The sequence below is a fragment of the Girardinichthys multiradiatus genome, chromosome 3 (genome assembly GCF_021462225.1).
Source record: "Girardinichthys multiradiatus isolate DD_20200921_A chromosome 3, DD_fGirMul_XY1, whole genome shotgun sequence".
NCBI classification, from domain to species: Eukaryota; Metazoa; Chordata; class Actinopteri; order Cyprinodontiformes; family Goodeidae; genus Girardinichthys; species Girardinichthys multiradiatus.
The window spans coordinates 38,826,728-38,853,674 of record NC_061796.1 but is presented as its reverse complement, the minus strand read 5'-3'; the positions used below and the strand labels follow the sequence as shown (position 1 = coordinate 38,853,674).

Genomic DNA, 26,947 nt, shown 5'->3' with positions numbered 1-26,947 from the left:
TCAGTTTATTTATTTATATAGCGCTTATTTACAACAATGCCATCTCAAGGCAACCTACCGCGTGGGGCTGGCGCGGGGCAGATGGGGAGGCCAGACCAAACCATCAAGTGCCAGAGCCCGGACAACCCAGAACGGGCCATGTGTAGGGGCACTAAGTAAAATAATAAACTGATAAAGTTTGTCCATCTAGAGCCCACTGATGGCCATTGTTATACTAAAAAACACAAGGATCGGGATACCTCTCTCTGTCAGACTGATTATAACCATTGGAAAAGAGAAGGGGTCATTCAGGTAGCAGAAATGGAGGGAGTGTTTGCACCTCAACCATAACTGAGCCGGTCTAGGCTAAATCTGACTCCCCCTTACTCCGTCCAACAGGGAGGGAGGAAGGCAGAAGTAAAAAATAAGGAAGATAGCCTAAGCCACTCTAACTATAAACTTTATCAAAAAGGAAAGTTTTAAGCCTAGCCTTAAAAGTAGACAGGTTGTCTGCCTCATGGACCAAAACCGGGAGCTGGTTCCACAGGAGAGGAGCTCGATAACTAAAGGGGCTGCCTCCCATTCTACTTCTAGAGATTCTAGGAACCACCAGTAAACCTGCAGTCTGAGAATGAAGTGCTCTGTTAGGAACATATGGAACAATCAGATCTCTGATGTATGATGGAGCTAGATCATTAAGGGCTTTATATGTGAGGAGGAGAATTTTAAATTATATTCTGGATTTAACAGGGAGCCACTGAAGGGAAGCTAAAATAGGAGAAATATGATCTCTCTTTTTAATTTTCATCAGAACTCTTACTGCAGCATTTTGAATCAGCAGAAGGCTTTTAAATGCATTTTATGGACATCCTGATAGTAAATAATTACAATATTCCAGCCTTGATGTAACAAATGCATGGACTAGTTTTTCAGGGTCACTCCTAGATAGGATATTTATAATTTTGGCAATGTTCCAGAGGTGAAAGAAGGAAACCCTAGAAACCTGTTTAATATGGGATTTAAATGACATGTCCTGGTCAAAAATAACACCAAGGTTTTTTAATTTATTACCGGAGGTCAATTTAATGCCATCCAGGTTAAGTGATTGACTAAGCGGTTTTTTTTAAAGACTCCGGTCCAAAGACGACAACTTCTGTCTTGTCTGAATTTAGAAGCAAAAAAATTAAAGTCATCCAAGTTTTTTTGTCTTCATGCTTGTAATCTATCTAACTGGTCGGGCTCATCAGGATTTATGGATATGTAAAGCTGAGTGTCATCAGCGTAACAGTGAAAATTTATCCTATGCTGCCTTATAATTTGACCTATTGGAAGCATATATATAGTAAAGAGAATTGGCCCAAGTACTGAACCCTGTGGTACTCCACAATTAACCCTGGAGTTTAAAGATGATTTATAATTTACATGAACAAACTGGAATCTGTCAGACAAATAAGATTTAAACCAGCCTAGTGCTATTCCCCTGATCCCTACAACATGTTCCAGCCTTTCTAAGAGAATATTATGATCGACTGTATCAAATGCAGCACTGAGATCTAAGAGGACAAGTACAGACACAAGTCCATTATCTGAGGCCATAAGAATATCATTGGTGACTTTCAGCAGAGCTGTTTCAGTGCTATGATGAGCTCTGAAGCCTGACTGAAACTCTTCAAACAGGTCATTGCTGTGTAAATGCTCACATATTTGATTAGCAACTATTTTCTCAAGAATTTTAGATAAGAATGGAAGATTGGATATAGGTCTGTAATTTTTCAAGTCATCTTGATCAAGCGAAGGTTTCTTAAGTAAAGGTTTAATTACAGCTACCTTAAAAGCCTGTGGTACATATCCATTTACTAAGGATAGGTTAATCATACCTAAAATGGGGCTGGTAATCAGAGGGAACACTTCCTTAAATAATTTGGTTGGGATTGGGTCTAACATACAAGTTGAAGGTTTAGTTGAAGCTAATATTTCTGATAACTCAGGAAGCTCCACAGGATCAAAACAGTCCAAACACAAATCAGGTTCTACAGTTATTTCCAATGTTGTCTCACTTGCTGAGGATGAAGTAATCATCTTCAAGAGTATGTCAAATATTTTATTTTTAATAGAATCAATTTTATTTAAGAAGAATCCCATAAAGTCATGACTGCTGAGAGCTAAGGGAATGGATGGCTCAACAGAGCTATGACTCTGTATAAGTTTAGCAACTGTACTAAAGAGAAACCTAGGATTATTCTTGTTTTCTTCTATTAATGATAAGAAATAAGCTGTTCTGGCTTGGCTAAGTGTCTTTTTATACAACAGTAGGCTATTTTTCCAGATTAATTAGGAATCCTTTTGGTGTGTAGAACACCATTTTCTCTCCAATTTTCTAACATTATGCTTTAAAGTACACAGATCTAAATTAAACCAAGGAGCCTGCCTCCTGTGAATAATTACCTTCTTTTTCAAGGGGGCTGCATTGTCTGATGCACCACGCAATGATGAAGTAATACTATGAACAAGAGAATCAATTTGTGAATGGGGCAGAAACAAAATTATTGCCCTCCACTGTGCTTTTCTGTGATAATAAGGAAATCAAAAGTGGAACAGATTCTTTAAAGGTTGTTACAGCATTGTCTGATAATGATCTACTATAATGAAATTTTCTTTCAGGTGTGGAGTACTCGGTTAAATTAAACTCAAAGGTTATTAAAAAATGGCCAGACAAGACAGGGTTATGAAAAAATATTGTTCTGTCTTTACAGTCAATGTCATATGTCAGCACAAGGTCCAGACAATGAAGACAAAGGTGGGTAGGTTTGTTAATGTTTTGTGCAAAGCCTTTTGAGTGTAAGATAGCATTAAACGCTATATTTAGGTTATCACTTTCAGTGTCCCTGTCCAGGGTGTACCCTGCCTCTCGCCCATAGACTGCTGGAGATAGGCACCAGCTTCCCTACGACCCACTATGGAATGAGCGGTAGAAAATGACTGACTGAGTGACTTTCAGTGTCAACATGAATGTTAAAATCCCCCACTATAATAACCTTATCTGTATTTAACACTAAATCAGATAAAAGGTCTGAAAACTGATCTAAAAATTGAGAGTAAGGGCCTGGTGTATGGTACAAAACAACAAACAGAAGTGGTTTATGTGCTTTGCTATTTGGATGAGGAAAACTAAGGATTAAATATTCAAAAGAGTTGTAGCTATTGATTGGTCTGGGACTAATCAATAAATCGGACTGAAAGATGGTTGCTACTCCTCCTCCTCCCCCAGTATTTCGAGGAATGTGAAAATTTAAATAATTAGTAGGAGTTGACTCATTTATAGTAACTTAATCCTCTTGCTGCAGCCAGGTTTCTGTGAGGCAAAATAAATCAATCTGATTGTCACAAATCAGGTCACTAACTAGCAATGTCTTTGAAGAGAGAGATCTTATGTTCAGTAAGCCACATTTAATTGTTTTATTTTTTTTTTAGTCTGAGTTGTGTTTATTTTTATGAGATTTTCCTGATTTCTTCCTTTTAGATTATGTTTTAATCTATTCAATTTTGGCCGTGGGCGAGACACTGTCCTAATAGGGTAATGGGTGGGTAGCAGTACAGAAGCTGCAGAGAGGAGTGTTAAACTACGACCCTGCTTCCTGGTCTGAACCCTTGGTTGTCAGAGTTTTAGAGAACTAATAAATTCAGCCAGATTCCTAGAAAGAAGAGCTACTCCATCCAAAGTGGGATGGATGCCGTCTCTACGGATCAGACCAGGTTTTCCCCAAAATGTTCGCCAATTATCAATGTAACAAAAAATAGTTGTTTTAAATGCACCAAATTCATTTTTTGTTTCCTCTTCAAGTGCTAAGATTGTTGGCTGTGAGCCAGCTGGAGGCATGGCAAGTTTAACTGTGCACTCAAACATTTTCGGAATCATGCTATTGTTATGCAGAGGCACTAAATTAGTGGCTGATTGATATTAAATATCCTTTAACCTCAAAGCTTTTGATACATAAATTCTAAACTGTAACAACTATTTCAGTGCACTTGAAATCTCTTAAAGATATGCAGCTCTGGACTGTGGCATGAGGGGTGATGGATAATATAAGAGGCTGATTTTCAGCATTATTAAAGTTCTTGAGAAAAATCTTATTTAACAATTAATAGGTAAGCGTGCATGCGCTCTCGTGTAGTGTATGTGAAATCTCTGGTCATAAGCGGTGTTTTCGAGCTGTACTGTGTTGTTGTAATTCAGCAAAATAACATGAAACACAACTAGTTACTCTCCCTTTGCTTTTAACTGGGGTATTTAGCAGCGGGCAGACAGGCATTAAACGTAGCAGTGCACGTTTTAAAGGCTGGCCGTTCACAAAAGCCTTGAGCTCCGAGGGGAGAGAAGCAAAGTAAGAGCATTGAGGCTCCAGCATAGCACAAACTGTTCAGAAACAATTTGGAATGAGGGGAAAAAACCTATATTTATAAACAGATTAAGTCGTGTTTTAGACTGCCTATTGGTAGCAGATCTGATCTTTGTGTGCTCGTGAATTTTTGCAGCCGTTCCTGATTCTGGATGACGGCTTCACAGCAGACAGCCGTTCTTCCCTCTTCCTGCGTACCGGTGCAGGATCTTTTAGTGGTAAATTTGAGCTTTGATGTGAACACTGCATGCTTCAGTGATTTGACTTTACACTTCAGAATAAACTTTCTGTTAAAATCTAAAAATAAAATAAAATCTAAACACAAATTTTGGAAAAACCATAAAAAGATATATATATGTGAAATTTTTCAGGTAAAGTGCAGCTTTTATTGAGCCATTTAAAATTTGGTTGATATTTTGATGGTAAAGTATTTCTAAGTTATAGAACTTGAAGGCAACGTTTTGTCCCAATTTTGCGAAAATCCCATTGTGATTGATGTGGACAAAAAGGTATTTTTCAGTTCTTCTGCACCCATAATAATTTAGATAGAGATAAATTTGAAAATTAATAAAACATTTATGTGTTTCTTTTATAATTCATATTTCAAAATAGCAGTGCAGAGATTATCTGCCTTTTGTTAAACTCACTAGTCATTTTCCTGTTTCTATTTCTCATGTTTTCTCCTGCATAGAGGTGTACTGTTCTTCAGTTTCTGACAGTCAGTTGTTCAGCATGATTCAGAACGACACACACAGATGAAAACACACCGTGTACCTGTAATCCTTTTAAAGATGAGTTTCCATGGTGAGCTTCGATGAGACAGCACGGAGGGACATCCACATGTGAATGGGTTTTGTGATGAAGGACCGCTCAGCAGAGCTGGATGTGACAGTGAGATTGAAATTTTCAGATCCAGACCTGCTTACATTTCCAGCTGTCATAATTCATGCATTAGAGATTTAGCCTGCAGTCACAAAAAATATTGTTTGTATACAGATGCATCTAAATATGTACCAAGACAAAAAAATCTATGATTACAAAACAGATGAGCAAACATTTACACTATTTTGGAAACGCTTACTATATTGGTTTGTAACCTATTCAAAACACTTTAAATAAGATGAGTACTTAAATGTAAATACATAATTTATCTCTGTAGACATTTGTGTTTGTTACCATTCTGAATCTGTTATACCTAAAATAGTTTAGCAGCAACTTCACCATTACATACTTTAACAATTTTTGAAATAAGATGAACAAAGCCCTGAGTGTGTTGGTGTATGGGGATTTAGATCTTTTATGTCACCATTATGGTGAAAGTCAATTCATCGTGTAAAATCCAAAACAACATATTCTGTAACCTGTATATATATAAACAGGGGTTGGACAATGAAACTGAAACTCCTGGTTTTAGACCACAATAATTTATTAGTATGGTGTAGGGCCTCCTTTTCCGGCCAATACAGCATCAATTCGTCTTTGGAATGACATATACAAGTCCTGCACAGTGGTCAGAGGGATTTTAAGCCATTCTTCTTGCAGGATAGTGGCCAGGTCACTACGTGATACTGGTGGAGGAAAACGTTTCCTGACTCGCTCCTCCAAAACACCCCAAAGTGGCTCAATAATATTTAGATCTGGTGACTGTGCAGGCCATGGGAGATGTTCAACTTCACTTTCATGTTCATCAAACCAATCTTTCACCAGTCTTGCTGTGTGTATTGGTGCATTGTCATCCTGATACACGGCACCGCCTTCAGGATACAATGTTTGAACCATTGGATCCACATGGTCCTCAAGAATGGTTCGGTAGTCCTTGGCAGTGACACGCCCATCTAGCACAAGTACTGGGCCAAGGGAATGCCATGATATGGCAGCCCTAACCATCACTTATCCATTCCCATGCTTCACTCTGGGCATGCAACAGTCTGGGTGGTACGCTTCTTTGGGGCTTCTCCACACCGTAACTCTCCCGGATGTAGGGAAAACAGTAAAGGTGGACTCATCAGAGAACAATACATGTTTCACATTGTCCACAGCCCAAGATTTGCGCTCCTTGCACCATTGAAACCGACGTTTGGCATTGGCATGAGTGACCAAAGGTTTGGCTATAGCAGCCCGGCCGTGTATATTGACCCTGTGGAGCTCCCGACGGACAGTTCTGGTGAAAACAGGAGAGTTGAGGTGCACATTTAATTCTGCCGTGATTTGGGCAGCCGTGGTTTTAAGTTTTTTGGAGACAATCCGGGTTAGCACCCGGACATCCCTACCAGACAGCTTCCTCTTGCGTCCACAGTTAATCCTGTTGGATGTGGTTCGTCCTTCTTGGTGGTATGCTGACATTACCCTGGATACCGTGGCTCTTGATACATCACAAAGACTTGCTGTCTTGGTCACAGATGCGCCAGCAAGACGTGCACCAACAATTTGTCCTCTTTTGAACTCTGGTATGTCACCCATACTGTTGTGTGCATTTTAATATTTTGAGCCAAACTGTGCTCTTACCCTGCTAATTGAACCCTCACACTCTGCTCTTACTGGTGCAATGTGCAATCAATGAAGACTGGCTACCAGGCTGGTCCAATTTAGCCATGAAACCTCCCACACTAAAATGACAGGTGTTTCAGTTTCATTGTCCAATCCCTGTATATATATGCATAACAAACACATAGGAACATCATTTTTTACATCTAAGTGGGATAATACACAGATACAACCCCACTCATCTATTAAAGGTTATGATGATCACTAGAAGAAATAGTCTCACATTACATATACTCTTTTCAATAAAAACCCAAACTTGCGGTTTGCAGCATAAAAACGTAAGAAGCCATTTACCCGCCATAAAAGAAACATAACTTACTTTTCAACAGAAAATCAACCTTAATCTGCTCTTATGCCTGGTTCACATGGCAAGATTTTAAAATTGTCAGCTGATTTTTAAAACCTGAGACCCCACATGTGATGATAAAAAAATCGGAGATATAATAGGTTTGTGGTGTACAGCCACACGGCAAGCACAACACCCCACACACAAACAGATTTCACTCATGAACATTCAGATGTCAGACAGGAAATCTCACAAAACCTCTTGAGATGAAACGTGAGTTTAGAGTATCGTAGTTCCCTTCCATGTTTCTCTCACCTTACTTTTTGATTGGCTATATGTCCCATTCAACAGGCAGCATGCTCTTTGTCCTCATGGGACACCCCACACGGTAAGATATCGGGCCAAGACAATCCAACATGTTGAATATTCCAGTTTGAGATCGGAATGGTCCCGAGATCCTTCTGAGCTGACGCTCAACACACCACACACAGAAGGAATATCATGTAAAGATTATCTTAAGAACCAAGCAACTAAAATCAAAATTTTCCAGATGTTTCCAGACTGAAAAGGAACCCAGAAAAGGATGAATAAGGGAGGTTTCAATTGCTTTGCAAACATGGCGATTTTCTTCCTAATTATAATTATAGTTTGGCTGTTTTATTGTCAACATCTACCGATACACACTTCCATTGTTAGCTAATTAGTGTTCCCCCATTCGTGTGTTTGTGTTTAGGCTTGTGTTTTTCATTCATGCACTTTTGTTTTTCTATAGCTGTGCAGTTTATTTTCCTGTTTTGCAGGCTACTGTAAATCTGACTCAACCCAAACCTCTGTTTAAATTTCAAATGCATTCTAAAGTTCTTTTCATTTTATCCACTCAGTTATAATCATGTATATCTGCTTGTTTGGGAAAGGGAAGAAAGTCAAATTCACTCATGTGAGTGGAGTAAAACCTTTCAAAGATTCACAGCTTAGAGCGATAACTGGGGCCACCTTGGCTGCAGATTTATTGTGCAGGAACTGAGCTATTATGGTAATTCGCTGTCAGGGCTGGTTCATGAAAAGGCGTGTGGATTTTTATTCTGGATGTCACACGTTTTGTCAATGAACTGTAGCATAAACAGAAAAACTGACACTTCCTTACTGGAAATCTCATGAACAGGCTGTAATCTTTCAGTCATGCATCAGTACTTTGGCAGGCGCATATCTGACCAAGAGTATGACTACATTTGTGATCATCTAATACTCTATGAGTTGGGCAGAAAATTTTAACCAGTTAAGCTCAGTATTTTTTTTTAAGTTTGTCTTTTGGTCTTTATCTGGTCTTGCTGAGTTTAAGGTAAATCAGAAAATACATTAGCAAACATCTTCTGTGGCACCAGCCTCTTTTGCTTTACCTCGCGCGCTAAAATCCACCTGACAGCCTGCCAGCTGCCTAACATCAGGCTCCACAGGGAGGAGTCACATCCAGTCCTCACATTAGACTCCCTCACCTCTTCCTCGCTGTGTCCTGACTGTGCATGTCCACTTGCCTGTTTGAAATATAGATAAGCTGTCAGCAGCTGGCCTCCAGCTGTCTGAGGCAGCGCCTGGCATGCATGTCACCAGAGACAGCCTGGGGCAGGGTTACTTTCCAGCTTTCCAAAGGCCAACCGGTCTTTAGACATAAAAAAAAGAAGACTTGTGACCGCAGGAGTCCAGAAACTCAGTAAACCCAAAACATTTACCCAATAAATTTTTACTACATAGTTTACCACCTTGTTTCACAGGTCTACTCATGGCTAAAACAAAGTATGCCTAATGATTCAGCAGGGTATAGAACCACCTACAACATCAATGCTGTCAGTGGTTGTTTTCTCTCAAAGCAAGAGACTGACAAAGACTTACATCATATGACATGGTCATTTTGACCGTCCACCACCGTGCTTGACACTTGCTTTGAGGTGCCAGTGCTGATATCCTATGTTTGATTTTCTTTAAAACATTGTGCTGTGCATTTTGCTCTAACGTCCATACTTTGATTTCATCTGTCCAAAAGACCTTGTTTGAGAAGTCCAATGGTTCATTGAGGTTTAACCTTGCAAACCTAACCCCCATTGAAAGGTGTATGTTCTTGTCTACAGTGAAAAGAGGTTGTGGGAAAAAGTAACAAGACCATGAATTGAAAACTCTGGGATTTTAGGTTAGGTGCCATTTTAATAAAACTAGATATTATGTGCTTTATTGTCCTCGTGGGGAAAACTCCCATGCACTACAAAACTTCACTGTGCTGCATCACATTGTACAATTGTTTGAAATAGAAAAAGAATATTAAAAGATAGATAAAACAATTGTGGGTAAAGACTGCAAGAATCCTAAAAGGTGGAAGACGGTTAAAAAAACCACAGTAAAACTTGAACAGTTTGTTCTCAGATCGGATTGTTTACTTATTCAGTAGAAGAACAGATATAAGAAGATACCAAAGCTTGAGGCAGTTCGCTTCTCACTTGTGAGTGCAGTATTGTCTATCTGATAGCAACCAGACAAACTCAAAGAATAAAATATGGAAAAAAGACATCTGACAACAGGGATTAAATGATCTACACACATATCTAGGTGTTTATAATCATGGTTTTGCATTGTTTTGTGGATGTTTTAACCTGTACTAAACTGTATTAATTTCTAATCAGCACTGCTGTGTAGATTATTCTCATGACATTTGACCAGTCCCAGCAGAGTAGAGTAGTAAGTGCAGCCACTCTGTGTGGACACATTAATAATATGCACAAATATGTTATTCAACTCACTTTAAAATAATGATGATAGCTGTCACAATCAGTTTTCAAAGGTATTAGTCTGACACAGGTACACCCACAGGCAGTCGTTCTTCTACAGCAAACTTAACATTCCTGATTCATCAGAAAATTTGATGACGCTTATATTAGTCTGAGTGCACCTGCATTAATGAGGACGGATTATTGCATGTTAAAACATAAGATGGCACTTGCAAGACTGCGTATAAACAACTATTTAAATATCTAGATTTTTTTTTTACATTTTTGACTTAAGTCAAAAAGTGTTTAAAAAGTGAAAGGAGATGGATACTATTGTGTCACCAGTATTAAAGGAGATGCAGGACTTTTGCCACTAGAATGTGCATACATTCAATTAAATAACTCAATCTGAGGCTGTGTATGTGCAATCCATGTACAGTGATATTAAATCAATTATACTCAGAATACTATTGAAAAGTTCCTTTATTTCTGTAACTCAAATTAATAAGTAAAACACATTATTTAGATTAATTACACACAGATTGATGTTTTCAAGCATTTATTTCTGTTAATTATGACGACTGTCTGCTTATAGGAAAACATGACATTTATGATTAGAATATTACATCAGACCAATAAAAAAACATTTTTAAACAGAAATGTGGGCTCAGTGAACAGCATGTTTAATAACTGTGTCAAGGTCTTTATATTCAAAAGGTACATTTAATCTGACAAACAAGCCTCATTGGAACACATTCTAATATACTGAACATGACTGTATATCTGCTTACATGTCGACGACTTCTTTGGAACACACACATTCCTAACTTCTCCAGCATCACCTACAGGGGTTGGACAATGAAACTGAAACACCAACATTTTAGTGTGGGAGGTTTCATGGCTAAATTGGATCAGCCTGGTAGCCAGTATTCATTGATTGCACATTGCACCAGTAAGAGCAGAGTGTGAAGGTTCAATTAGCAGGGTAGGAGCACAGTTTTGCTCAAAATATTGAAATGCACACAACATTATGGATGACATACCAGAGTTCAAAAGAGAACAAATTGTTGGTGCACGTCTTGCTGGCACATCTGTCAACAAGACAGCAAGTCTTTGTGATGTATCAAGAGCCACGGTATCCAGGGTAATGTTAGCATACCACCAAGAAGGACGAACCACATCCAACAAGATTAACTGTGGACGCAAGAGGAAGTTGTCTGAAAGGGATGTTCGGGTGCTAACCCGGATTGTATCCAAAAAACATAAAACCACGGGTGCCCAAATCACGGCAGAATTAAATGTGCACCTCAACTCTTCTGTTTCCACCAGAACTGTCTGTCGGGTGCTCCATAGGGTCAATATACACGGCCAGACTGCTATAGCCAAACCCTTGGTCACTCATGCCAATTCCAAACGTCAGTTTCAATGGTGCAAGGAGCACAAATCTTGGGCTGTGGACAATGTGAAACATGTATTGTTCTCTGATGAGTCCACCTTTACTGTTTTCCCCACATCCGGGAGAGTTACGGTGTGGAGAAGCCCCAAAGAAGCGTACTACCCAGACTGTTGCATGCCCAGAGTGAAGCATGGGGGTGGATCAGTGATGGTTTGGGTTGCCATATCATGGCATTCCCTTGGCCCAATACTTGTGCTAGATGAGCGCGTCACTGCCAAGGACTACCGAACCATTCTTGAGGACCATGTGGATCCAATGGTTCAAACATTGTATCCCGAAGGCGGTGCCGTGTATCAGGATGACAATGCACCAATACACACAGCAAGACTGGTGAAAGATTGGTTTGATGAACATGAAAGTGAAGTTGAACATCTCCCATGGCCTGCACAGTCACCAGATCTAAATATTATTGAGCCACTTTGGGGTGTTTTGGAGGAGCGAGTCAGGAAACGTTTTCCTCCACCAGTATCACGTAGTGACCTGGCCACTATCCTGCAAGAAGAATGGCTTAAAATCCCTCTGACCACTATGCAGGACTTGTATATGTCATTCCCAAGACGAATTGACGCTGTATTGGCCGCAAAAGGAGGCCCTACGCCATACTAATAAATTATTGTGGTCTAAAACCAGGTGTTTCAGTTTCATTATCCAACCCCTGTACATTTAGCTCTTTAGGATCCAGACAGTCTGTATGTGTCAGCACATCTGTGACTGATTCTCTTCTGCATAGTATGGCTGCTGATTTCTGATGCCACATATCAGCTACTGTCACCTTGCCACTGTCCTGCACTCTACTCTCTGCTGTAGCATCTGCAACCAGTTCAACAGTGTTACTCCCTGTTTTCAGCACATTTGCATGCATTGGCCTGCGACCTTAAGCATATGAGTCACTGGGGAGGGAGAACAGTTTTATTGAAAGCAAATGGTGGTTTTTGCAAGTGTAAACATCTTATTCTCAGTTGGCCCGTTGGCTGCTTAGCTCAGCTCACAAGTCAATAGGTGCAAGATAATGTCTATTTGTGCACGCACCTGGTGGATTCCCTTGACAGAGTGTGAGCCCCCAGCAATCTGCTCCCATCTTTTCCACTCTCCTGCTTCTCTTTCCCCTGCTCAGAGTCTGTGTGCATTATCACCAGAGACAGGGCAGAGCAGCAAGACGGAAACCTTGTGCTGAACTCACTTGAGCGATCCCTGTTGCGCTGGCAGGGAACCTATACTGAGCCTCATCGTCTGACACTTCCTAAAACGGTCCCTTTACTAGATCTGCCAGGCAGGGAAGGCACACGGTTGAGATAGGGAAGAAGATGTTGGAGAGAAAAGAGGCAAAGGGGGCAGGAGGAGGTGAACATGGACAATGCCTTTGTTTGAGGGAGCCAGTGGAAAGATGTTTTCAATTGAGCGTGCACCAGTGCTAAATGGGTTTTCAGGGAGGGAAGGAAATAAAAGAGTCTGTCATCCTCCACTCTGTCTCTCCCTCTGTCTTACTTCCCTATCTTTGCAGCTCTCTAGCCACTTCTCATCCCTCTATTATTAAGGCTTGGTAATGAAATGTGGAGTGTCTCATGTTGTTTCCCGGGCTCTGGCAAACTGTATTAGTGTGTAAATGCCGTGGCTATAACGAGAAAGCACTGAGGACAGCTGGGAAGACCGGACCTCAGCCTGTGAATTGTGTGCATACGTGCATGTGTGCACCAGTGCATCACATGAATAACAAGAGAGGTTTCTCAGAGGTCGCAGTGGTGTTTCTGTGTTGGTTGCCAATCCTGTGATTGTCCAACAGAATCGAGTAGCTTAGAAAATGTAGTTGGTCATTATCACAGAATTTAGCATCAATGTCAATGTTGCTGTGTGGCTAACCTCATTTGAGCATTTTTTAAGGTGAAGAATGCAGGCACTGCAAAATGATGGTTTATCCCTTATGGACTTACTTCATTAGATTTGTGGCATCCATCACTTAAATGTATCAAAGGATCAGACTTTTGTCCTTGTCGTTGGAAAACACAGAAGTATTACTTTAAAAATTACTTTCTTCTACAGGATTCACCTGGATCCTGAACTGTAGCCATATTGTCATTCATTACTGCACAGCCTTAGGTCAAAGTGTCTACTTTTCTACAGATCAGCTTGTACAATCTAGGTCATTGTCAAGTTTGAAGGTGAACGCCCACCCCAGAATTTTTAACAGCCTCTAACCGGTTTCCTTTTGGTACTGCCCATTTATAAGCTCCTTTCATCTCCCCATTTTACAAGCTTCCTCGTCCCTGCTGAAGAATGTGATCCCCATTGCATTATGCTTCCACTACCTTTGTTTAACACTAAGATGGTGTGTTCAGATTATTAGTGTTCTGCACATATGAAGTTTTGCATGTAGGGTTCAGTTCAGTTTCTGTCTTATCCGACCAGAGCAACCTATTCCTACATGGTTTGCAACATAAATTTGGCTTTCTTTCAACAAGGAATTTCTATATTTAAGGTTTTGTAAGGTGATTAATGCAAGCATAGTGAAATGATTTCTTGTTTATCCAAAATTAAGGGACCTCATTCAATCTGTTGCTCTATTTGACCAGTCAAAGTTCTTCATCATTTTTGAAGAAAGTATTTTTAGTCCAAATCCTCAGGACATAGAACAATGTTTTTTTTAAATCCCATCCACTGCAGAACTCACCATTATCCTGAGCTCTAATTAACTTCTGTGTAGCTGTCAAGCCCTAAACTCTACCCAGCTTTAGATCAGGTCCACAACCTGTCTACCTTTCTGATTTATCTTCTAACAGAAATGCTTGTTTTGTTATATGTTGTGCTGTTGCATAATTCATAAGTTCACATTGCTTAAATGAATGGCCCTAACTTTGACTGTGTTGTACAATGGTTTGTGAAAGTACCTGGGAGATATCTCACCATGTTCTTCCTGTTAGGATGCCAAGGTACAGAAAACAGCTCTGTCCAGTTATTAGTCTTCCTAAGGATAGATTTTGTTTTTACTTTCTCTGCAGATTTGCTGCCTAAGACAGTGGAAAGTGTTTTCATTTTCCAAGAGGCGAGTGGGGGTGAGCCAAACACTGCTGTGGCAACATATGATGCCATTGTAGTGGAACAGTGGACCATCATTGATGTAAGTAGAGCTATTTGTCTTTCAGTCAGAGTTTATGGCTTCTTGCTTCAGTGCTCTGTTCACAGCCCAGGGGAAAATAATCAAAGTTTCCCTAAATGTCAACTCTACGATTTTGCCTAATTTGGTCTGAAATCAAATGTTTGTGCATATCTGGGCCAATCAGTATATGTTTGCTAAATGTTTATTATCCCTACATGGCTTCGGACAGACTTTAAACAACTCTTATCCAACCAATTTATGTAGGGATATCTAAAAATGCATCTTGCATGGGACTAAGCTTGAAGAACCTCCTACTTTGCACAGTACCTGCCTATTGGGATGAAGGGTCCAAAATTCAGCATTCTACAGTATCAGGGTGGCATACGTTACTTTTGCCTCATTCAGTTTTTTGTAACCCAATCAATACCTGATGAAAGGTCATTGCTCTGTACATGTTCTATTAGTACCCCAAGAGGTCAATTAATTATTTCCTGCATTAAGAACAAATGTGTATGTGTAGAACTTGCATTGATTCAATAACAGTGGGGCCCATTGATATTATGTATGTTTACCATCAGTTGCAATGCTGCCTAAACCAGAATTATTTGAAATGTCCAAACAAAATCTGGTGATCAATTTACATATGCTACAGTATCAGATGCATTGGAAGGCAGTGCTGTAGCCTTATTTACCTAAGGCAGAATATCTGCCTATGCTGTAGAAATGCAAGGCTTATACACAATTTTATAGGGGTTGTGATTTGAATCTCAAAAAAAAAACAACAGAAACTTTTTAAGATGGAACTTTTTAGTCTGAAAAACAAGCTGAGATCCCAAAATTATAAATTACAAATTCTGATTTATTTGCAGTGTAAAAATATAAGAATTTCCATTTTTTCTTGCCTATTTTGCTGTAATAACCTCCATCCACCCCTGTATCCAACCATCTTCTAATTCACTGTCTTCCACTTATCTGAGATAAGGTTGTCAAGGTAACAGGTCACAGGGGGAAACCCAGATATTGCTTTACTTATCAACGTTTCCCACTTTAAGGAGCATCCCAAGGCAATCCCAGGTCAAAGGGGTTTCAAACCTTATCTTTACATCGAGTTCTAGGTCTTCTCAAGGGCCTGGGAAATCACTGCAGTCACTTTATCAAGTGACTGCAGGTACTGGTTGGAATGAAATGGACCAACAAATTGAGAACTTTTTCTTTCAGCTCAGCTTTTTATGATAACAGATGCCTTCATTTTACAGATGGAAGCCTGGTTCATTTTTGTATACATGCTTGTGAACAACACACCAGGATTTTTGAAGTTCTTCTGTATTGCAGTTGTGAACCATGGCCTCAGACTTCAGAGGATTGATTTAATTTGCAATTGTTAAACTGTTGTCTATTTTATAGCAAAATTCCCAGTTCCCTTTACTATTAAAATTGACGTATTCTCAGACATTTTACCCATCCTCCACCAAAGCGTTCATGAGTCAACCTAATACCCAGAACCCTGAAGGCAAATCTGGCAAATTTGACTTTATGGGAAATGTGTTGTGGTGGTTTATCTTATCGGAGGCAAACAAGGCCTTATCAAAAGGCCGATAAGTGTCTCTTCTCAACAAGTTCCAAGTTGGAAATTGATTTTTCATGGGTACAGAAGGTTAGCGGGCGTTTAACGCCCTTTAATCTTTTCATGTGTGTTTTTATGTTGGACCTTGCAGCTTAGTGTGCTTGTGTTTGTGTCCATTATTCAAGAGTGTCCGATTTTTGGTTTTGTGTCCCTACATGTGTGTGGAGATGTTATCTCCGTAATTGAATTTGGACTTTTTTGTCGCCTCTGGCTGTCCAAGTGTGAAAGCAGACTTCTGTCCCCCCAAAAAATGTGTCTCTCTCTGACTGACCACCATGGCGCTGATGGTGTGCCAATAAAAAGTCTCCTGCAGTCCTCCCTTCATTTGAGCTAAATGGTAATAATGTTACAGTTCAATAGATTTCTAGGTTTCCTCAGAAACACCAACCAGGAATGATGCCAAACTGTCAACAGTGTTCCAGAAGATCCAATCAGATCCTCTCTCCTGGAGGCTTTATCAAAAGCCGTTCCACTCGAGCGAGCTGCCAATTCAGATTGACACTTGCTCTTTCACAATGGCTGATCAGGGCTGCACGTCATTTCCATTATCTACAATAACTGCCTAAAATTGATATGCAAAGCATCCTTACAGCTTCCCTATTGTTTCATTTCTGTAATCATTAAGATAAAAAATAAAGAATAATAATTAGTCAGTTTTTTACCCTTTTCATCTTTTTGTTTTTTTCCTTCTTCGTCTTTAGTTAAATCATCTCTTCCTGTGGATGTTCCTCACTTTTATGCAACCAATAGTTTCGCAGGTGGTTCAATGTATGAAACTTACAGAAGAAGGGGAGAGTGTGTGCAATTATTTATATTGTTGTCAAGTGGTAGTTTGTCACCTCCTAATCGGAGACAGTTCGTCAGAGATGGCACATACGTATTAAAATATAATTGTTTCATTCATAAACTGGTTATAAATTATAGTTTGAAATTAGCATTTAAAACAGTTTCAGCTGTAAATGGCATCAGATCCACAGGTGTTTAATTAATTCCTGCATATCACTGGAATTGTATTATCCATTTAAAATTATTGTACCAAATAAATAAAAAAACAGACATATTTGATTCATAAGAATACAACCCAAACAGCAAAGACTTGATGAGCACTGTATAAGACTGTACTCTTTAACAGTTTTAAATTAAAATGAGAATTCCAGTCACAGAAAAATGTTGCATGATCATAGCAATAGCAGAAAAGTAAAATAAAGAGAATAACTCAAAACTTTTGTCTGAAACTACATTAGTAGATGGACTTTAATGGGACACATAAATCCAATGTTTTGTTGTTATGGTTCACTATGGATTGGCAACAACGGGAAAGAGAATAAATTGCAATTGGTAAGCTTCTTTTCTAACATTTTAAATGGAAACAAGTGCCAAAACATTTATGAACAAATCGTACTACATTTGTTAATGGAGAGGCTTTAAGGATATAAGAACTCAGCCATTTGTACTTTCTCTGCTTTAACCTAAGGCATGTTTGTGAAGTTTGTGCTCAAAATTACATGGCCAAATGTAATTGAGTTTTTCTCAGAAATTACAAACTCTATTTAAATAGGCTTGGTGTCAAATTAAAGGTAACACTCTGGAGATTCAATCAGAAGTGTAAATATCACAGTAGCAGCTATTGTTTCAGAGGTAATGAGGATAGCACACGAAAAAAAGAAATGTCTTTCCCTCGCCAGAATGTTTCCTGCATTGTACAGTATATAAACCTTTTAAAAATATAATGAAGAAGGCTACAAACTTTGGAAAACCCTAAATCCACTTGTGGACATTACCTGTGAAACGTTTCATGCAGCTGAGGTAAACTAAAGCAAAGTTGCAGAGGTTTTAGTAAAGACATATGTAGGCGTTTTTACCTTTGGCACCATATGGCACACTTTGGCACAATTCAGCACCGTCTGCAAAAGTGGAGATTTCTTGTGTTTTTACTTGAAAAATGTAATAAACTACTTTTTACATGTCTAAAACAGCCTGTTTTTGATTTTTTTTGTTTTTATTACCTACATCTATTTTTTTATAATTTTCAATAGAACAAGAAAATGCTATGTTGAATCACATTGGGCACATTTATTGAAGAGGAAGCACCAGTGTAAAAAAAAAAATAAAAATCAATCTTCACAATAAAATATGTAACAGCATCGCTAAAAATAAAATAACATCTATTTATTGACAACTAGGAATGAATGTATATGTTAACAACATCTTTGTTTACCGGCAGGTGGGGGTGGGTGTGTAGGGGCTAATTACAGTGGCAAGCATTTCAGTGCTATCTTCCACTGTGTGGCCTATAAATCCTTTTATTATGGAATATCACGAAGCACTGGTGTAAAAAGACAATCTTTATAAGTACTTCGCAATAAAACTAAAATTACATACCTTTCAAGCGGCAGAACTGCATAATCCAGCTCATCATTGATCTTGTCGGGATAAATAAGGTATTTGTCTTCAGATGAGAAATCCTCTGCACAGACTTCATTACCGCAGTCCTTTGTAATTAGGTCCATAGCTTCAGCGATGGTCTAGAACTTTGTGCGGGAAGACATTGTGTTTCAAAAACAAACACTCAAACACGCAAAATGATACCCACAGCATATAAACAGCCAAGGTAGGAAGGTCCGGTGTGTAACAGCTGTAGCGACTGCACCTTGCGCTACAGCATACTCAGTGTTTACAATAACAACCTACATTGCGCACGCCAATAACTCAAGTTTGAATTGGCCAAATTGCACAAATGACCCTCCTTTTCATCCTTAGAGCCACTAGAATAAAGTTATCCCCACATCTTTCACATCAATCCCACCAATCAGCAGAGGCCGAGACTTCCGGTGAATCAATTTTGTGGAGTGCCTTTACTTCCTGCATTTTTTTGATTTAACTGCTTGTAGTTTTAATTGTGTTTGGTGTTCAAAGAAATGGTTTATATCAGCTTTTAGCCAAGAGTCTGATGTCTCAGAGGATACCACACATATATCTATGGTTAAGTAAGGTAAGTTTGAGCAATAAACATAGAAAAAAAAAAGAACCTGGAGCTTCCCTCGTTTCCGGGGAAGGGGTGCTTAAGAGGTTAACCCCTTATGGTGCGTTCACACTAAATGCGGATTCTGCGATAGGAACGGCTGATTTACATGTTATCCCTATGTAGAGGCGCGTTCAGGAGCGGAGCGGCGCGAGGCAGTGCGAAGGAGACAAAGCATGCGGTGCGGAAGGCGCGCCAAGCGAAGCGGGAGAGGAGCGAGAGCGATGGACGAGTTGAAAAATCTTTTTCCTAAATTCGTGTCGCTTCAATCAATCAGGGACTGGATCTGGCTGTGACGTAGGGTGAAAGACCGCAGCAGAGAAGAAGCGGTTTTCAGTGAAGATGGAGGACCAGATCATGCGGCAAGCCAGAGTTTTATGATTCAACTAATTACTTTTACTGAGATAAGCACAGAAAGGACCTGGCCTGGTTATGTTTAGGATCAAATATCTTATATTTTGGAGATGTGGACATTAAAAATTGGCTGTTTTTTTATTGAGCTGAGATTTATTTACTCACCGAAGACAGATGGACAGGCCTTCAGCAGCAGGGATACAGCACCGGTAGTTGGTGTCCCGGAGGCCAATTCGTCTCCCAACGCGGGACAGCAGATCTTCAAACTGGGTCCTGGATAGACGGAAGTACCACTGAAATCGATCGTCATCCAGTCGCAGCTCCTGGAGTAGGTGGTTGAAATCTCTGAACTGTTCCTGTCCCTGAAGAATCTGGTGAACGCAGGGACGTCGACGTTGGCGCCGTTTTTCGGCTCTCCACAGGTAAAACACTGTAATTAGGTTCGTGAAATCCATGTCCCCCATGTTCAGTTGAAACCAGCAAGCAGCAGATAGAAGCTCCTCCTATTTGATGACGCGGCGAAGTGTTGCCGCTTGTTGCCAAATGGCAATGCAGAGTTCACCCGGAATGTCAAGCAAGCAAAAGCACACAAATGGCGCGAAATATTTGCAGAATCTGCGTTCGGTGTGAACGCACCATTAAAGAGGTTAACCTCTTAAAGAGGAAATACAGTCAATGACAATAATAGGCCCATCAATTGCACCACCAAGGCAATATAAATAGCCCAACACAGACACAAACAGAACATTAGAAATCTTTTTTTATATCCTGTTTCAATATCAGTGTTATCTTACATGAGCACATATTTATGGTTTGAAGAGCAGTTTAAATAAACCAACACAATAAAGAGTTCCACCTTTTGCAATTATTTAGAATGAATCAACATGAAAGGAGATGTTTTCGGAGATTTTCTGTTGAAAAACTACTGAGATTCCTCACCTTATGTCCTAAAAACATCATGTGAAGTTGCATCTGTTTTCTTTTCTGGGCAAAATGACCTGAATAGGAATCACAGAGTAAAGATGGTGAAGTGTCAGAAAATGAATAACTCATCAAGAAGCTCTGCTAAGAAACTCCAATTAGGCCTGGCTTCTCATCTCTTATGTCCTGTGGGAAAAATCAATACAGGGAAACAGGAGCTTTCCTGAAACTAATGTTCTCTCCCTTATCTCTGAGCTTCACAGCAGCAATAACCACACAAAATGTATTCGCCTTTAGACTTCAGCCCGGGATGGAATGAATATGTCTGCTCACCATCAGTCGATGGAGGGAAATGTATTTGTCTAAATGGCCAAAGTGCATTAACAGGAACGTGTTATATTTCTGTCTTTGGAGGCACAAAACATCCAAACGTGTTAGATTTTTTTTACAAAAACATGAACAAATCTTCTACTTTGTGTATCTGATGTGCATGGAAAATCTGATGTTGTCAACATACCCAAAAGCTTCCCTTTCAAACAACTTTTTTAGTAATATTTTTTGAAAGTACCATTATCCACTTGAGCTTTGTCAGATCCATCATTGAAAACACATTTGACTACAAGCTCTATTCTAATCTCTCAAGATGATAGAAATCCTTCAGAAACAGTCCTCCGAAATATCTGATTATGGTCGAACAAAATGTTCCTTCTCGAACTGGAATATTTAACAAAATATGAGCTCAATGTATACTTTAAACTACTGTTTAGGCAAAAGTTAAAAACTCAGAATGTTATGTGAATTGTGAAATTAAGGAAATAAAGGAAACTTTTTTAGTTTTACAAAACAAGATTACTAATAAGGGTCAATGAGAAGTTAGTGCCTAAGGATTGGGCCAAAAGGATTATGTTCATCTCTGCTTCTTGAATTTATTACAGTTCCTCTTTCACAGCACAAAATTTGGAGATTAATCATGTATGATAATTTACTAAGGGTTGCATCAGACACAGTTTATTGTAATGGTGCAACATGTTGTCATGACATTGTAGAAAAATAGCACGCCATTTCTGGAACATTTTGCATTTCTTTTAATGCTTATTTTGTTGCTTTTTAAGAGAAATGCCAAATGATTAGGCATTACTTAAAGGACTTGGCAGGGATTCTTCCATATTCTCAAAATGTCTGTTGTTATTGCTGCCTCATCTGCTTTTTAGGGTTTGGAGAAACATCATCAGTTGAAATTTAACACTCAACAGTTTCACATGTGTTGTTCCTGCTTAAAAGGTCACTAATGTGAGGACTGCATTAACTGAAAACATTCAGAAGTGGTGGAAGAAGCTCTTCAAGATGTCAAGCAAAGATTTCATGTTTGTGTTTATGTAAACTTGCAGCTGTTCCTGGTAAAACAGCATTCTACAGGGAAATTCTGTTTATTTATATGGTGGCAGTTCATACCAACTGACATATCAAGCCATTTTACAAGGCATATGGGTCCAATTAATATTCAGTCCAAAGGAGTAGATTCTATGAAAAAACAAAAAAAAACAAAGAGAATGCACAAATTCAGTGGCAGTAATAGCTTTGTTAATGGCTTCATCCGGGGAAAAAAAACACTGCTAGACACATAAGCACTGGGCCAGCAGTATTTTCTATGGGAAAAATAAACGAAATGAGTACACAAAGCTAATGGCAGCATAGTCAATGCCTCATTCAAGGAAAGCAACATTGTAGAACACAGAAACACTGGATAGGAACACTTTCTAGGAGCATGTAAAACAAAGCCAGCATGAAGTTAATGCTTGCGATAAGGTCCACTAATGGCTCAGGCCAGAAAAGAGATATGGCTAAACACAAATCCCTCAACAGGGAAATTCAGGTGTCCCAGTAGCAAATGCATCAAAACTGTGAATCAGCACACATAAATAAAACTAGTGTAAAATAACTCTAAACATCTTTCATATTTTTGATTTTTTAAATAGCCACTCTTTGTTTTGATTGCTGCGCTGGACTATTTGCATTCTCTCAGTGAGCTTCACCTAAGGTGGTTTTTCAAAAATCTTGAAAGAATTTCCCAGAGGTGCATTGGGACAAGGCCGGAGGTAAAAATGTAATAATCGAAGCAATAAGTGATGAGTGGCTACTTTGAGGAATCTAAAATTTAAAACATATTTAAAGTTATTTTACAATTTGTAGTTTGCTAAATAATTCCATATTAATTCACAGTTTTGATGCCTTCAGTGAGAATCCACGTGCAATGTAAATAGTCATAAAAATAAAGACAAGTGAGGAACAGAACTGTTCAAAAATCAATATTAAAGCACCTGACCCTGCCAATATAAAGGATTAATCTTGCAGGATGACTTCACCCTAATCCCAAGAGAAGCACATTAGCGCTCACCACTGACAGAAAGTCATATACAAAATCTTGTTTACAAGCTTGTACTACTAACTGGATTCAGTGAAACTGACTCAGTTTGAGTTGCACAAACAAATATCTGTTCAGTTTCATTTGACACTGAATAGCATATTTGTAAAGCTGCAGACCTTGACAAAAAAATGTATCTAACATTCCCTATCACATTGTTGTTTTACTGTTTAATAATTCCTTACATAAGACTACTGTGCATTTTACAAAACCTACATTAATTATGAGCTATACTTTAACAAGATCTTTCCTGTATATAACATTAATGAATTTAGCTACTAAATTAAATGGGTGTAAAAATCTTAAAGCAAAAGACCCTCTCAGTTAAATCAGTTAGAAAGGGAAAAGGTCATTGGTCAGTGACAAACTGCATCTGTCATTTACAGTGTACTTTGATTTTGTGTTATGTGTTATTATGGTCAGTATTTTGAGCAGATTCTTAAAGGTTGTTTTACATTTAATTATTTTGTCCTGTTCAGTCATAATTATTTGCATTCTGAGTCATTTTAGCCCTTTTCCCTTTGTTTTTCTGTTTATGCTCCCACCAGAGCAGCACCCCATTCAGTTGATTACACTCACCTTTTCCTTGATCCAGTAATCATTGTTCCCGTATTTAGGCTTCCATTTGTTACTCTCTCCTTGATGGGTTCCTGTCATTCAAAGAGTATCTATTCTCTACATGATTCTACCTGCCTCCTACTTGCATGTAAGTCATCTAATACTGCAACACATGAGCACATAACGTTTTGGTATGGTACAAATGGATTTGCTGAGGTGCAATCATATGTGTACAGAGAGAAGGGTGGGGAGAGATCAGCTGGTGTTGATGGTTCTTTCGAGGGACAAAATGCTCCCCAGTCTCACCTGCTGCTGGTGGTGATTCAGGAAGCTGGGTGTTCCACTGACAGGTGGAGGTCAGCACTGTGAGCTGGGTGAGCATGTGGTGGAGGATGTCTGGGTTGATGATGATGAAGGCCGAGCTATAGTTCATAAACAGGATCTAGTCGCTCAAAGGATTTAATGACCATAGACGTCAGAGTGACAGGTCTGTAGTTATTTCATCCTTTAAATGTGCGTTTCCTGGGGACCGGGACTTTTGAAGTAGCAGGGAACCTCACTCAGCTCCAGAGACTTGTTAAAGATTTGAGTGAAGATAGGGGGCCAGTTGGTCAGCGTAGGCTCTTGGGTATGAGTGGGAGACATTGTCAGGAGAGTTGATCACATGTGCATGTTTAGTAGCACCGACAGGGGAGGAGTTAACCTAGCAATGTTGTGGAGATTAGCACAATCGTTACTTCTGGCTTCATGTTAAATCTTTATGTGATTTGGGATTTCATTATAATCACATGAATTTTCAACATGGGAAGTTTTAAGTTCTCATCCTGAAAACCTAGCTTCAGTATTATCTAGACTTTATATTTCTTTAGAAAACTGATGGCATAAGATCTTCTCCTTACAACTTAAAGGAATGTCATTTGGTAGAGTCACAGGGTTACCTTGAAGTCTGAACCCTAAAGACAAACCAGAAAATCTGCAAGGGATGATTTAAAATAATGTTTATATCCCTGCAGGGAGACACACCCTGAAAATTATTGTTGACATGGTTAAAATTGAAGAAATTGCAGTTCAAAAGTAAAGCAAGTGAAGGGAGCTTAACAGTTCCAGCATTGTTGTCACGCATTCCAAGAATTTACTTGCACAGGCAGCTTTGAAGAGTAGCATTTCTCAGACTGTACAAAGTAAATTATGTCTAAAATAGGATTAGGGTTCAACATCACAGTATTAGTGTGGCAGCAGAGGAATCTTTGAAGAAATGTGATTAGGACATAGACAAAGACACCTCACGTAAACACAAACATGTTTTTATTTCTCTTCCAAATCAAGTTCAGAAAAAAAAAATCCACAGAGTGCACTGGGTTCAATAGATTTTCAGTGGTTTGTGTTTGCACGTAAGGCAGCATGCTGTTTTGTTTTGCTTAATGTAAGACCTCAGCTGTTATTCAGGGTATGAAATCATGTACTGCCTGTGTGATTCTGTTTGTGTTCTGTGTATGAACGCTGAGGCCCGATCATGTTGTGCAGAGAGCTGGTGAGTTGCCTGTTCATCATATCTCTATTCTCCCCGAGCGAGGTGAGAGAAAAGCTGACCTACATAGAAGGAGAGCAATTCGCACTCTTCCTGCCAATGAGAGATCACATCCTTTCTGTCAGAGGATGCAGTAGCTGCAGGATGGGTAGACAGATTTCATAAGGTGTTTGAAAACACAATAAACAACAATCCATTATACTTAAGTGAATAAATAACTTTATGCATTTAAAGTTTAATTACCATTGATTTCCAACCTTTTGGGTATGTGACTCATAAAAACCACCAGTTTCCACTTTATACATGTGCATTGTTACTTCTAACAAAGAGAGATTTCACCTTCTAAATGTTTTAGATGGTTTCTTTTGAAAAGTGCTGTGACAATCAAAAAGCCTCATTTATAAATCAGAAGAACAATTAAATCTGATCCAAAGCTCGACTGAAGCAGAAAAGCATTTCTTAGAATTTATTTATAAAAACCAACTTGGAACGTGAATTTATTAAAGGGCAGAACATGATTCGAAATGTTGTTGGGTTTTTTTGCTGGTTACATTAAGTTATTGAAGCTAAACATGCATATCAATCTGCGACCATGTAAGTTCACTGCTGAGTGAAAAATTTTTGAATTATTATTTATTTAAACTTTTCTCGTGACAGCTTTCACAAAGCACCACACATATCAACTTTAACTCAACCCACTGAGCATTTTTTTTAAGTGTACTTGCAAAACATCTAAATAGTCTATAGAAATCATGTTTAAACTGACTGAAATCATGTTTCTTGACCTTCCCACATTCTACAGAAATACGTAAGGGAGATTTGTGAGTCTACAACATCAGTTTTAGCCTTGCAGTGCACAAGAACAAACCAGCATTTTCTTTAGCTTATCATTAGCATGGGAGGATATGAAAGGATTTCTACAGCACACATCATTAAGTCTGCTGTACTGTATAGTTTTTAAGCCCCAATTGGGTTTTAATTATTTGAAATACTTGCAAATTATATTATAGTTTATTAGTTAATTTGTACAGAGACAAACGTTATGTCCAGTATCAATAAACACTGTAATGCCAGTTCATTGTTTGGGTTTTGGTTACATAAAACAAAGATGCTGAAAACGTTTAGAGCACAAATACAAAACAGAGCAAACATAACACACATTAAGATTCAACAGCACAAAACAAAATAATTAACAATAAAACATAATTAAAGAAAAAAGATGGTGATCATTTATGATTGCATAGTTGATTTTTCTTATGAAATGGCTTCAGCTTTAATTATGAATTGTAAATGCTACTTCTTATGCTCATTCCTCAATGCTAATTGCAATCCTGGGGCCTGAAAAACTGATTCTGTCTCCCAGTGGCCTGGACAACTGAGTCTGGGTGCAATTTGGAGTTGTGTATTCTTTTTCCCAGCTGGGCGGCCCTGTGGGTAGCAGCGTGAATAGTTGCTAGCCTGGTATGAGCAAGATAAAGTCAGCCTAGTCAGTCTAACTTCAAATTCTCTTGACCAAACCATGCAGGTGTGTGCCTACCCCCCAGAATTAATGAACGTCCACTTTTCCCTCATGTCTTTCCACGACCCTGATATGCTGTCATAAACCATCACAGCCTTCCAACGAGGGGTCCATGTTTTTTTTTTTATCTTGTGATTAAAACCAACATTCATCAGAGATGGGTCCTTCACTGTTCGCACTGTGAAATATTCACTGTATCTCTTCTGTTTAAGGTGAGTGGGGGATTAGCGGTGAATTTTTGAACATTATACATTAGATCCAGATAGATCTAGATGATAGACATTAAACAGGAACTTAATTAGTTTTTGTATGGCAATAATGGAGATCGAAGCCTCAAGAATGAACCATTACATAAACGGCTGTAAATGTGGTCCAGCATGCAAAAATAGTTTGTGTTTCTTCTAAATAGCCACGGCAGTGAAAGAAAGACAAAAGAAGAGACAGACTTTTGAGCAATAATAGCCCTGGAGGGAAAATTAATTCTTTATTTTCA

The 26,947-nt window shown here is 38.9% G+C and overlaps 1 protein-coding gene across 2 annotated transcripts in view; it reads left to right on the top strand.

Moving 5' to 3' along the window:
- LOC124863025 (raftlin-like) overlaps nt 1-26,947 on the top strand; it is a 164,811-nt gene that overhangs the window by 120,191 nt on the left and 17,673 nt on the right. For both annotated transcript variants that reach the window (XM_047357273.1, XM_047357265.1), the window contains exon 7: nt 14,409-14,527. In XM_047357273.1, the coding sequence (XP_047213229.1) occupies nt 14,409-14,527 (119 nt within the window). The remainder of the gene's footprint in view (nt 1-14,408; nt 14,528-26,947) is intronic.